The 14,748-nt window shown below is 30.7% G+C and overlaps 1 protein-coding gene across 4 annotated transcripts in view; it reads right to left on the bottom strand.

Moving 5' to 3' along the window:
- The window catches only part of LOC117169104, a 293,285-nt gene that overhangs the window by 37,186 nt on the left and 241,351 nt on the right, over positions 1-14,748 (bottom strand). For all 4 annotated transcript variants that reach the window (XM_033355248.1, XM_033355249.1, XM_033355246.1 and 1 more), the window contains one exon: positions 3,412-3,961. In XM_033355248.1, the coding sequence (XP_033211139.1) occupies positions 3,412-3,936 (525 nt within the window). In that variant the 5' untranslated portion in view covers positions 3,937-3,961. The remainder of the gene's footprint in view (positions 1-3,411; positions 3,962-14,748) is intronic.

The following is a 14,748-nucleotide window of genomic DNA, read 5'->3' as shown; positions in this document are numbered from 1 at the left end:
AAAATAATGCATAAATATGTGCTTTTCAATAACAAGTGTTACCCACTTTGTTTCAGTAAAAAATTACGAATTGTATTCGAGAAATTTAAAAAAATGTGTTTTAGGGGTGAACTTCCAGGGTGGTTTTCACCCCTTAAATGGGCTTATGGGCACGTATAAAAAAATACGTGTCGAATGTTTTTTGATGTTCTATAACATATCACAATTTCAAGAAAATCGGTAAGGTACACCTCGGGTACCTTCCTTGTCAGTTTTGTTCTGTTTGTGTCCCACTAGCACTGCCGGTTTCCCATCGACCAGAGTTCAGTGCATTTCAATTATTTTGTATAGTTAAATAATTTCTCTACTTATTTGTCCTACCTCAGATTTTCCTATACCAAATATAAATACCTGCTATTCTAATCAAAAAAATATCATACTAAAATAATGTAACTTGCAATTACTGAATTAATATACATTTATTATCGACTTTTTCCCTCCTTTGCACCCTATTTTAGTCATTTTTCGAACAAAAAGTCTCTCCGTGTATAAGTGTATTTGGAAGGAAAAAATTTTAATTTTCTATTAAGTAAAATGATTAAATGAAAATTAATATTATTTTATCGAAGCTATTACAAAAATGAATTGTAGTACCGCAAATTTGGTGCCATTGTTTTCAACCTCAAAACTCGACGAAGTAACACTAACTAGCGATAAAGTAAAAAATCTCAAATAGAAACGATTGGATTTCGAAAGCTTTTAACTAAACAAATTTAACAATGGACAGTTCCAAAAGGGACTTTCAATAATATTTCGAAGGTTTTAGCTTCATTAAATTTAAAACTACACACGTAGTCGCATTTTGCTTCCAGAAGACAAAAAAGTCGTACAATCCGAGACCTAAAACGGAAATAAGGAATAAATTAATTTAAATTATTTTTAATCGATTCTTTCGTAGGTATTACCCGTTACGTCGAAACGATTTTTCTGTATATAGTTCTGTACTTGAGAGTAGTAAAATATTATTTGATCCATTCAGCGAAGTAAGAATTGGAAAACTATTTGTAAGAACAATTTTAAAAAATAGCTTTCTTAGCGGCAGTGAAACCTCGATAACTCGAACCCCTATAATTCGAATTTTCGATAATTCGAACTTTTTTCTGGCCCTGGATGAAATCTGATGTTTCCCGTGTCAATATTTCTCGATAATTCGAAGTTCGATCATTCAAATTTCTCGATAATTCGAAGAAAATGGTATGCCCTGTTGTGATCAGAACCTCTATAATTCGAAGTACAGCCGTGAGTAAGTAACAACTACGACGAACTCGTATTTAGTTCAATGTTGGTAGGTTTTAAATCCTAAAAATTTCTAGAGCACGGAGAAGATTAAGTATACAACATTATTATTGAGTGAGAAAGTAAGACTCATTCGATGTGTCGAGGAAGAAGTTAAAAGGAAAGACATTGCTCCTGATTTCGGAATTGCCGCCAACTCTCTGACTTACATCATCAAGAACAAGGAAATGATTTTGGCTGATGCTGAAAATTCTTGTTTCCAAGCGGCTCAGACATGCATTAAGACACCTCATTTTCTATTATTGGAAACATCGATGGTGGAATGGATGAAATCTGCTCGGAACCAGTATATTTCCTTATCTGGTCCTATAGTGCAAGAAAAAGCTTAATTCTTTGGAGCTGACTTAGGATACAGATACTTCAAAGCTAGCTCTGAGTAGTTAGAAAAGTTTAAGAATAGGAATGGAATCATCTATAGGACATTAAGTGACAAAAGTGCTTCTGTTTCGGCAGAAAACTGCGAAAAGTTTCTCACCGACATTTTGCCTGTCTTATTATAAGTGCATGCAATAGAAGACATCTTCAATGCAAACGAAAAAAGTCTTTTTTTTCAAATGTTTACCAAATAAAACTCTGACATTTAAGGGGGATACTTGTCATGGTCGTAAGAAAACCGAAGATGGTGTTGATTCACGGTCTACACTAATATGTTTGGTAAAGAAAAACTAGAGTTGCTGGTAATAGGCAAATCTAAGAATCCACGATATTTCAAGGGAGTCAAGTCTTTACCAGTGCTTTTCGAGAGCAATAGAAAAGCTTGGATGACAAGTTCAGTATATGAAGATTGGCTTTATAAAATTGATAACATGTTTCAGACATAAAATCAGAAAGTTCTCCTACTTACGGATAATTGTCTGGCTTATATGAAAGTCTTAATTCAAACTTTGAAAGCCATAAAAGTGGTTCACGTACCATCAAATTTAACTGCAAAATTGCAACCAATTGATCAAGGAATCATTAAAAACCTTAAAGTGAATTACCGGCGGAGAATTATAAAAAATTTGCTCAAGGCTTCAGATTTCAGAATGGGGTTGCCTGATTTGAATTTATTGGATGCTATTCTTGACTTAAAGGAAGATTAGGCTGATGTCACTATTGGTACAATTGCAAATCTCTTTCGGAAGGCTGGCTTCATGAAATCTAATGTGGAAAACCTTCCAACATAAGAACAAGACGAAAATTCATCGGATGGTACTTCTAAAGAATGGGATGATCTACAAAGAATATTGGGCTTCACAGAAGTAAATTTTGAAGATTTGATTGATGTGGACACACTAATGTCATTATTGCTAACGCACCTACAGATCGTGAGATATTGGTTAGTAAAAAGGCACAAAAACTTTCAAAATCTGATGACGAGAATGATGCTGAGGATCATATTGTAATACCATTAACAAAATTGAGAGCTGCTGAAGTTGGTTTAGCAATTGCTCGCAGGTTTCCTTTTGAACAAAGTGATGTACCGAACACAAACTTCGCTGCTTTAAACATAGTGGAAAACTTCTTCGAGAGAAAGAGTTGCATCAATCAGAAAAAAATTACTGACTTTATTAAATAATTTGTTATTTCAAAAATACCAAACGGCCCTTTTTAGGGCCATCAAATTATTTTTAGGTTGGATAACTGACTGTTAGTTTTAAACTTCTCTATAACAGACATCAAAATAAGTACATTTTGCCATATTCTCTGATTCCTCTCAGCCTGTCAAAATTTTCACGTTTGGTGATTTTTTTCAGTATAATATTAACTGAAAAAAATTGTTCACACTGCCCACATCGAATGTAACTTAAGGGAAATTCTTAATACGTTCAATGGCACGTATAATAAACGTATAAACGAATTAAAGTGTGTTTATACTCTTATGTTCGATAATTCGAATTTTCGATAATTAGAAGTTTTTTCTGTCCCGGAGCACTTCGAATTATCGTGGTTTCACTGTAGTACCAGTAATTGCATTTTTTCTAAGAAAAAGAAAAAAACTTGCATCACTCACAAAGAATTAAAAAAAGTATGGATAATTGCATGAGTCTAAGGCCTGTAAATTACAATACAAAATATTTAGTGATAATTTCTAACCTGATGCATAGCCTGCTGAGCAGTGTTTTGTGCAGCAGTAGCAGAACGTTGTGCTTGTTGCAGTTGCGTTTTTTCAGAATCAACAGCGAGATGAGCATTGTATGACTGTTGTTCAAGTCCCATGAGGATAATTTGTTTCCCTGCCAACGCTGCAGCTGCAGTTGCAGCTGACTGAGCAGCGGATTGTGCTAACGTGTTTTTTGCAACATAAGCTGCCTGACCAGCAGCTGACGGTTGATTGATGACCGAATTATGAGCAGCATTTGCTGCACCCTGAGCAATGCTCACCAATCCTCCACCGACACTGAATCCTGTTTTTGGCTTCTGATGATGACTCGCTGATTTTGATGAGTCTTCATATAAGGATAAGTATCCTGGATCTTGATTAATGTATTCATACTCTACACCATCCGCAATTTGATCTAGTTGCTGTTTTTTTGAAAGGCGGGATTGTGACTGCTGCCTTTCAACCCTCTGATTGCCCAGAGTTAAGGTCACGTAAGTGAAAATTAATATAATTTTCATCCTGTTGTTGGTAGAATTAATTTATCTGTAACATTTTTTTATTTGTATTAATACTAAAAACTTATCAAATTTTTTTTTCAATTTGTGCCTTTTAGAGAAAGGAATGCTATAAATTTCCAAAATTCAAGTCTAAAATATATTAAATTTAGAAAATAGCTTAGGCTTCACCATCGGGGAAATGCAACGAAGAAAATGGTTGGTAAATACTTGAATGGTCGATCTGCTGTAAATTTTGTCGATAATTAGATCAAACTCTAACATTAAAATAACCGTGTTCAAAACATAAAGAATCATTGGGTTTCTCAACGGTCTGTAAAAAATATAATGAAATTTATTTAGCAGATACCTGCGGATCACAATGGAGTACATTGAAGCCCATGTTATTGCAGTTGCATCCGCTACCGTGAGGTACGTCCCATGGTCGAAATCGACGAGGGGCCTGTCTGAGGCTGGCTCCACAATGTGTGCGAAGAATTGAACGCAGGGTCGTAGGAGCCGTGTGGGCTGGGTAGGCTTGAGCCCACCCATAAAACAAATAAACCTAATAATAAAATAATATAATATAAATAATACCTATCTCAATTTAATATTTTTGAACAAATTTTCGGTGAGCCCATCCATGAAAAATATCGTTCCGACGCCCCTAACTTTACGTATGTCCACGTACGTTCGTATCAACGTCTACATGTGCGATGCTGTCTATTGCTACCAACGGTAGCGCGTTTTTCATTCGTTCGTATATAAGTATGCCGGTGGTTCAATGCAATTCAATGTTCAACGGAGCACTGAAATGTGAACCAATGAAACACAGAAGACAGTTGGTAGCAATGGACAATGCACATGTAATCGGTGATACGACAATACGTGAACGTACGAACAATTCTTAGGACACATTGAGGAGCCAGCCTCAGACAGGCACCTTGTTAAATTCGAACATAGAACGCACCTTACCAGGAGCGGATGCAATTACAAAAATATGGTCTTAAAGGTAATAAAATCAAGATGAACTTTAAACTATTCTATGCACCTAATTTTGTGCTTACGCCAACATCTTCGCAAGAGACTATAAACATCGTATTCAGTTAATTAGTATCATCGTTACATTCTTAGCATCCCATTTCGGTGGCATTCATATTTGTTCAATTTTGTGATAGTATTTTGTGATGTTAGTTTGCGAAATAGAAAGCATCACATCATATTTTTTTAAACAACTGCGTGCGAAGTGTGTAAATAATTTGCCGATGTTATTCGCGCACGGCTAAGTGTGCGCGAATACATTCTGAAATAAGATTTGAGAATCGGGTACTTCGCGCACGCTCTGCAGGCACGAGAACCCGGTTTCGCACGCAGTTGATTAAAAAATATGTTTTTCAAAAAATTTTACATCTAAGTGCTCGAATTACTAATTTTCTAAATTTAGAATTTTATAGCTGCCATATTTTGATTCTGTAAGATTATGAGCCCTCAAAAATAAAAATTCGATCCTGACCGCCTTGACTTTGAAAATGGTCAATTTTTAAATGATCTATTCATTAGTTTTCAGTTTTAAATCCTTAATGCTGAAATTACTTTAAACTTATTCCTGAAAATAAAAGTTGTTCAATATTCATGGCCTCCAATTTGAAAGTACATCATTTTAAACTTATTTTACTTATAGGTTTTTAAAATTCAAAGGCTATGAAACATAAATCATTCAATTTTGTAAGTTTTTATTCAAATTTATATAACCCCAAAGATTTTTTATCATAGACTTTTTAATAGAATAAAAATGTGAAGATTCAAAAGTGATATTTATCTACTATTGACACTTTTCAATAAAATAAATATATAAACAAAAGATCTACGTACACAAAATTCGAAATTATTCAATTTGAAAACTCACTAAATCTGTATCAGCAAAAAATATACCTACCACTGATTCAGGTTTATATGATAGTTAGTTATTTTAAAATTACCTATGAAGGTTCCCAGCAAGTTTGCAATTCATATTGGTTCATTTTTAATATTTTAACATTTTAATTATTTGACAAAAAAGATGTTAGATTAGCAATGTTTCATGATTTTAAGAATTTGTAGTTTTTATATTTGTATATAACGCAGAGCATTTAAATTTAAAAGTATTCAAATCGCAAACAAAAAACTAACAAGTTTACGAGCAAAAAAAGGAAGAAAAACAAGACCCCCGTTAAAAATTATTTTAATTTTAACACAGTATTCTTATTATTCTACGCTTTTTGAGCTCTAAATCTCAAAATTCCTCCCAGGCTAGGAGGAGGGAGGGGGCTCCCTCTGCTCTCGTCAAATGGGCGTCACTGATTCGAAGCATATTCAATTGCAAATCATATAGACTTTAAACTGGATGTACATATTTTTTTCTAACATTCAAATTCCAAAGTACCCTGAAATGATAGAATACTTTCAATTTGAATTTTTCTGCATGAAATGCTTCACTTTTGAATTGTGTTTTCATTACGTCAAATAAAAAAATTCAGTTTTAAGGATTTAAATCTTTTAAAAAATAGGCGGAAAAATGTGTTTTCAATTTCTCAGCATCACTTTATGTCATAAATAAATTTATTTTATTTTATGATTATTATATGACATTTAATATAAAGGAACAAAACTTTGTATATATTTTAAAAAAAAAATTTTTTAAAACTATGTATTGGAAAATAGTCTACTGATTAGTATTGAGGCACGGTATGAAAACTTTCAGAAAATCCATTTGTTTATTTACAAAGCGCTATAGAATATTTCTGCATTGTTTGATCAACAAAATTATTCTTTCTTCAAATTATTTGAAAAATTTATGAAAGCGTTAGGGAATGGTGAAAAATGATTACAATTAACAATAACAGTCTGTGACACTTGATCGTTAAAAACTAGCGGTGTGTCAGAGAGGGCACAGTCAATACGTAACTGGTATCGTAAGCTATGACGTCATCTGGAAATGCCTTGAGAAAAAATCATTTTTCAGCATGAGTATGTTTAGTTAAAACAATTTCATTTCAGACACCCTGTAACTTTTTCGAAGTATGTAAAAAAAAATTTCCTGACCGAACTTATATTTTGTTTCTTCTTGGCTGGCGGATCAGAGCTAAACCTGGGCCAGACAAGACTTTCTAGGTTGTAAGAAAAAAAGTCGTCCGTCAATAATGTGAATTTCTTATTTTCTATCATTTTAAAAACCCTGTGATTTTTTCGAAAATGTCACACAAAAATGTGCTGATTGAACTTAGGATTGTCCTTGTTCTTGGCGCACTGATTATCACCAGGTCTGGGCCAGGCCAGACCGAACTTAGAGTTGTTGATCTTAGCTCGCTGATCACCACCAGGTGGCAGACAGGCCAGATCTTCAGGATCCAACTTACAATTGTTGATCTTCGATAGAAGAACAGCGCAAAACCCGGACCAGACCAGACTGTTAAGGTATAAGAAAAAAAGTCTTGCTTTGATAGTGTGCATTTCTCATTTTCTATCACTTTGAACACTGTGACTTTTTCGAAATATGTCAACAAAAAATTTGGCTGACCGAACAAAAATTTTTGTTGTTCTTGGCTTGCAAATCAGCGCCAGTCCTGGGGCAGACCAGAACTTCCAGATTCAAAAATCTAGATAAGGACAGACCTGGTCTAGACTCGCGTCAGACCTGGGAAATTTTCTAATAGTAATTGTTATTAACAATTACAAAAATTATTATTTAGCGTCTCATATAGTTGGTTTTTTATCGCAAAAATATAATTTTAATAATAATTGAAGACAAATTTTTTTCTACGATTAGACATTCATTTGGGACATTTGTTTAAATAAATTGTTGTTAAAAATCTATATTATCAATGTGTTTGCAGACTCAAAGTAAACAAATGGCTTTGGAAAAAAATTGTGAATCACTTTTGATCATAAAAATCAATTTATTTATGAGAAAATCTCATTTATTGAGAATTTTGTAATCGAAATGTTTATAAAGATAGTACATGTAAATTATTCTAATTTTCCATTGTACATTATAACTCTAATGAAACATCTTAGAAACTAGCGTCAAACCTTTTTTTCTGCGCGAAAAAAAGGTAGTAAGAATTTATCTATAAAAATTGTTTATAATGATAAAGTTAGATATTATTAGAACTATATGAGTTCCATGAGTGCAAATGCATATAATTTCAGTTGATTGTGAGTCTCTTTATTAGTATTTTTTCTTGAGATAAAAATGCAGAAACCTGAAATGGCCAGTTTTGTCACTGTATTTGTTTCTATATTGTTATCCTGTCACAAAAATTTAAAAATTGCAAACCACAATTCTATCAAAAGTTTAATGCTGAGCATTTCTAACAAAAAAAATTGTAAATCGTTTAAGAAACATAATTCGTGGGCGATAATAAACAGTAAAATACTCCTATTTCAGGACAGTAGAGTGCACGGAGAAACTTGCGGTTGTAAATCTTGACATTATAATATTCATTTTTACAATAAGACAATAGCAAGTCAGAATATAGCGTCACTATTTGAAAAATTACTATTATAAATATTATACTGTAAAGTTACTAAGTCGATTGGAATATAATAACAAAGCATTAAATAATTCTATTTAAACCAAAAGAAAGTTTCTATAATCCCTTGGAAAGGCTGTGGAGTTTACAAAACACGATAGTAAAGACATTCCTCCTATGTTTTCTATATATTCCTAAGTTTTCCCGGGTCTCCGGGACAGCAGAATAAAAAAATTTTCTGTGATTAAATAAATAATAAGAATCAGGAATTTTATCATCCTCATGAACCTCGGCGTATATGACGTCATTCGGCACTGAATTTTCTATTTTAAATGGGAATTTTCACGAAGCACTATATTCAATATTTTTTTGTCTGATTGAACGTTCCCATTGAAAATAGCAATTTTTGTCATCTATTTTGTAACTAATGTTATTTGAACTGCTAGTTATTGAAACTGCGGTTTCCGTATTTAATTTATGAATATCCCTTTTTTTATGTTCAATCTGCTATTAAAAATAATTATCTTTCTAAATATAAATGGCAGTTATTAAGCAACACGCAGCGCGCGGCGCTAAATAACATTATTTATCATGAAGCCAAAAAACGAGAACCAATAAGTAGAAATGGTTTCTGAATTTAAAGCATTCAGACTTCCCGTTACTTAAAAACACTGTCAAATTTCTATATGCAGAATTGGGTAAAATCGGCATTTGTTCATTAAAAATTGATATAAATTAGCAACAATAACAAATAGCGATAATTAGCACGATTTTGAGAATTTTATTGTTAACTGCATTTATTTTTCACCAACCCCTACAATTTACATCAATTTTTTATAAATAGTTTACGAAAGAATGATTTATTAATCGTATTATGCAGAAATTTTCAATCGCAAATCCTAAATAAACAAATGTATTTTTTCGAAAAAAAACTTTATAACGTGACTTAATATTAATGAGAAGATTATTTTCCAATACTTAGTTTTAGTTTTCCTTTAACGTGAGCTTAGTCTTCATTGACACTGGCTAATGGACATATATAAATGCAATTACTTGAATTCCTCATTACACTTATGTTCAGATAGATGTGTATTTATGTATGTATAACTTACGTATAAAGTACTTTTAATGTAAACGGCACTACCCTTTCCCTAATTAAAGGAATTGCCCTTTTATTTCTGAAGTTGTCTGAAGTAAGAAGTTATGTTTTACCCTAGTCATACTTTTTCAATTCATTCTCAGAAATATTTTAGTTAGCAACACGAAAGAGGATCATAACACAAGTATAAGAAAAAACATATTGCATGATATCGATTTTTTTTTTGACATTCTTTTATCACCTAACTCGAAAGTTTATTGCATGCTACATTAAATTGTCTTAGTACAACGAAGGAACTTCTCTTTTACTTTTTAGAGCACTGATTTAACGCCATAAGTTTCTAAGAAAAGTATTTTATGACATTTTTCAACAACACGAAAGGAGAAAACCAGCGACTTTGCGACATAATTTACAATCAAAAAGTGATTTTTATTGAGAATCTGATACGAACATTACTGGGCGAATTTGGTACGAAAGTGAGATATTTTTCTTTAACTATGAACAATTCCATGTCAAATCATCTGAAGAATTACAGCCATAGTTATTAATTTCAATAAAAATTCTAGTATCCGTTCTGTTAGGTAATGAAATAAAAACCCTAAAATAATTTTTGAAAAAGTAAAAAAAATTAGAAGATATTCAAAATTGAAAATTCTGGACTTTTTTTTTAAACTTTTATGACTTAAGTGATTTTAATGATATAGTAAAGTGTTTTTTAAAATTATTTGTTATCCCAGCAAACATAGTTATATAATAGTTTTATAACTGTTAAATAACATATTGTAACATGTTTCATAACTGATCAGTGTGCATGTGTGAGCGCGCGCGCGTGTATGTATGTGGGTGTTCGACTTATGGAACGGTAATATAATGATAAATGTGCATACTAAAAATGTTTAATATATAACTAGTAGTCTTGCGCGCGCCTATTTATCTTTTTGTGAAAAGGAATAAATGAAAAGCCTATCTTTTCTCTGTTATACATATTTAATGAATATTATAAAATATTAGTATAAAATAATACAAGCCATCAAAGGATGAGTTCTGTATCTGAAACTGTAATTAATGCTTTATAATAGGATTTGAACGAATTCTTTATTTTTAGGTAGAAAATGAACAATTTTATTCCAAATGAGCTTTTTTTCTTAAAGATTAATTTATATCTAATATTGATGAATAGCATTCACTACGATTTTATAGCTTGCGTTGATGATAATCATATTCTTTAAATAATGAACTTTGCATTTTTACACCACAGTTTTGATAAATCAATTTAGTAACATTTTTGAACGCGCATTGTAATAATCAACAATGACCTTATATGTTGAAAAATAACATGTGATACGCTTGTTGCCACTTGGTAAACTCTTCCCTGAAAATGTTGGTTAAGTCTCCCCAACATTAGTTCATGCGTTCAATCTCATAAAATTTTTAGTAATAACTGTTTCATTATTCCGATTTATACCAAATCATTACACAACTTTTTAAGGCCAATTTCTGCCAATTTTCGATTATTGGGCTTAGTTAATTCTCCCACTTTCCCCTGGATTTATCACATTAAAGTTTATGAAAAACATAAATATTTTGTTTAAAATTTAAATAATGACTGTTATATTTCAAATTACATTGAAATTAATGAAATATTGTATTCAAAATAACACTTTCAACAAATAACTATTTGAAAAATTACCATGTGGGGTGAAGGTGTTGTAAAAAATTTGGTTGATGGTATTAGATGGAGGGTCAACGTGTTATAACTGTTTTACAGAAAAATAGTATTTTGACTTAAAAGTTTAAGAAGTGGGAGAAATTTTTTTATTTCCTAACTGGCAATTCTTTATTTGTTTAAAATTCGTCTTTCTAATTGAAAAATTCATAATTTTAGTTAAAAGTTCATCTTTGATTAGAAAATTTACTATTTTTTTAAATTCTTTTTTTCGGAAATAAATTAATTGTCTGTCTAAAAAGTAACTTTGCTACTTTTGGTTTAAATTCAAATTTCTTATAGAAAATTAATCTTTACGATTGAAAATTCGTTTCCTTATTTTATAAAGCATCTCTTGGCAGCATCTGCATTCGTTGAAATATCAAATATTACATTTTCTATCTAAAATTCATATTTGCAGGTTAAAAAGTCAACTACTTTGTTGAAAATTTACATGCTGGTTCGAAAATTCAACTCTGGTTAAAAATTTAAATATTTTGTTGAAAATCTTTTCTTTTTGTTTTAAAATATCCACCACTGCGTTTTCATTGAGAATTATTTTTTTTAATGCAACTCTTTTTGTTTAAAGATTAATCTTTTTTGTTTGAAAATTTGGCCATTCAGTTTAAAATTTATATTTGTAGGTTGAAAATTTAACTATTTGGTTAAAAACTAAACTATTCGGTGTCAAATGCAAATCTTTCATTAAAAAGCCAAATTTTTAACAAAGCCGTTTACACTGAAAATAAAAAAATTTAATTTTCAGTTTTAAAAAATTAACGAATTTGCAATCAAATAGTTACTTTTTCAACCAAAATTATAAAATTTTAACAAAATGGTTAAACTTTTAAATAAGTAGATAAATTTTCAACCAAAAACTAAAAAATATGATTATTCTAAAACAACTACAGCTGAATTGAATAAAAAAATTCACTTCAAGAAAATTTTTAACCAGAGATACATTTTTAACTAAACTAATGAATCTTCTACAAAAAAATTAATTTGTAAAAGGTCGTTCAACCTTAAAGCAAATAGAGAAATGTTCAACAAAAAAGATTAATTCTCAACCAAAGAAAGAATTTTCAACTAAACTGATGAATCTTCAACCCAAAAAAGATCTATTTTTACTCATTTAGTTTAACATTCAACCAAGTAGTCGAATGCAAACAAAAAATACAAATTATAAACAAAATAATTGAGTCCTCAACAAAGGAGCTTTAACAAAAGATAATTCACAACCACCAAATTACAGTTTTAGATGTATATATGCATATATTATCAGACGCAAAGCTCTAGAACGAACAAAGAAAAAAATATATCTACGAAATTGTAGAGTTTACTACCCAAAAAGGCGAGTTTTAAAAAACAGTTAAATTTTCAACTTAAAGGCATAGATTTTCATTGTGTTTATGTTCAGTAAGAAAATCAAGTTTCTACGCAAAGAGATGAGTTTTTAACCAAGAAACAATTTTAGTCAAGACATAAAAAATGCATCTAAATTGTTGAACATTTTCAATATAAAATTTTTTAAAAGTGTTCCCTTATAGTTTAAAAATCAAGTAATTGGTTTAAAATTCGTCCTTTTTGTAAAACATTAATCTTATTGGTTAAAAATTAATCTTTTGAACATAGAATTTTTTTATGACAAAAAAATAGTTTCCTTAAAATTTAATCTAAAAACAACAAAATTTCCTTCCTGATCGATTCAAAGACTTGAATTACAGAATCTGCCTAATGGTAAATGGATTCGATCTACTTTGAAATAATTTTTATAACACATTTTTTTTGTTGAAAATTAATTTTTTTTAACAGAAAATTAAACAATGACATTTTTGGTGAAAAAGTAATTTTTTTAATTAAAGTTTAATCTTTTTAGTTAAAAACCTAAGTAATTGTTAAAAAATGTATAGATTTTGTTAAAAATTCGTCTTTTTTAGTATAAAATTAATCTTGTTTGAAAATTCTTCTTGCTGATTTAGGATTCAACCATTTTTCTGACAATTTTTTCTTTTCAACATTAATTTATTGGAGTGAAAATTTAACTTTCCATTTTTGGTTAAAAATGTATTGATATTTTTAATTTCAATCACTTTTGGTAGAGAACTCAGCTTTTTTTTTAATTGCACTTCTTTAAGTTGAAAATTATTTTTTTAACTAAAAACTGAACTATTTAATTTTTCGTCAAATATTAAGTTCATAATTAAGGCTTCATCTGTTTTCGTTCAAAAAGAACCTTTTTGATTGGAAATTCAACTATTTTCTTCAAATTTCTATTTTTTTAAATTAATTTCTCTAATGGTAAAATCTACTTATATTACTTTTTTTTAAAAAATGATATTTTTCAGGTAAAAATCATATATTTGTTTGAATCTTTCTAGGCGTTGTAGAAAATTCGTAATTTTTTGTAGATAAGTAATATTCTTGGTTGAAAATTAATATTTTTCATTAAAGATTCAGTTATTTTAAAAAATTCCTTTTCAGTTTATCAAATACCAATTTATTTTAAAGTCAGAGACTATTTTAGGAGACAATTCGGAGATGAAGCTATAGGATACCACAACTGCGATGTTGAACACGATGCGATGAAAAGCTCAATTGAAAAAGCCTGTGTCACTGAGGTTAGGGATATAATTAAGAACTTGAAAAACGGTAAGGCTGTCTGGGTAGACGGTATTAACGTTGAAAGGTTTAAACACGGTGGCGCGTGCATACCGCATAGACTGTGTGAATTGATAAATTTATGTTTCGAGATGGGAGACGTCCCAGACGATTGGAAAAAAGCGATTATCATACCAATATACAAGAGAAAGGGAGATAAAAGCGAGTGCAATAATTACAGAGGGATTAGCTTATTAAGCACCGTAAGTAAAATATATTCAAAAATACTTATTCGTAGGGTAATGAAAATAACAGAAGCAAAGATTCGAGAAGTCCAAAGTGGGTTTATGCCAGGGAGGTCATGTACGGATCAAATATTTAGCTTAAGGCAAATAACAGAAAAAAGTTTGAGAGTAGGAAAAAAAGTTTTCTGTGCATTTGTTGACCTAGAAAAAGCTTTGGACAAGGTAGAGAGAAGTAAACTTTGGGAAGTCCTGAAAGAGTATGGAGTCAATGGATGGATCCTACAAGCTATAAAAACAATATATACAGGTAGCAAAGCGAGTGTAAGAGTGAATGGGAAACTGAGTGACTATTTCGATATTATTCAAGGAGTTAGACAAGGATGCGTTATGTCTACGTGGTTATTTATATTATTTATGGACAAGTGTTTAAGAATAACTCTCTTCGATGAAGAGGGTGTCGATTTCCAAACAGGAAGGGTACTTGGGTTAGCGTTCGCAGATGATAAGATTGTTATGGCAGAGTATATCGAAGACTTACAAAGAATGTTGAATAAACTAGATGCAAGCATGAAGAACATGGGCGTCAAAATTAACGCAAATAAAACAAAAACTATGGTGTTCGAAGGAAAGAGTGAGAAAACACTATGCAATATTTTATTAAATGATGAGAGAATTGAA

The sequence above is a fragment of the Belonocnema kinseyi genome, chromosome 3 (assembly GCF_010883055.1).
Source record: "Belonocnema kinseyi isolate 2016_QV_RU_SX_M_011 chromosome 3, B_treatae_v1, whole genome shotgun sequence".
NCBI lineage: Eukaryota > Metazoa > Arthropoda > Insecta > Hymenoptera > Cynipidae > Belonocnema > Belonocnema kinseyi.
Note: the sequence above shows the minus strand (reverse complement) of the source record. Positions and strands in the feature narration are given on the sequence as shown.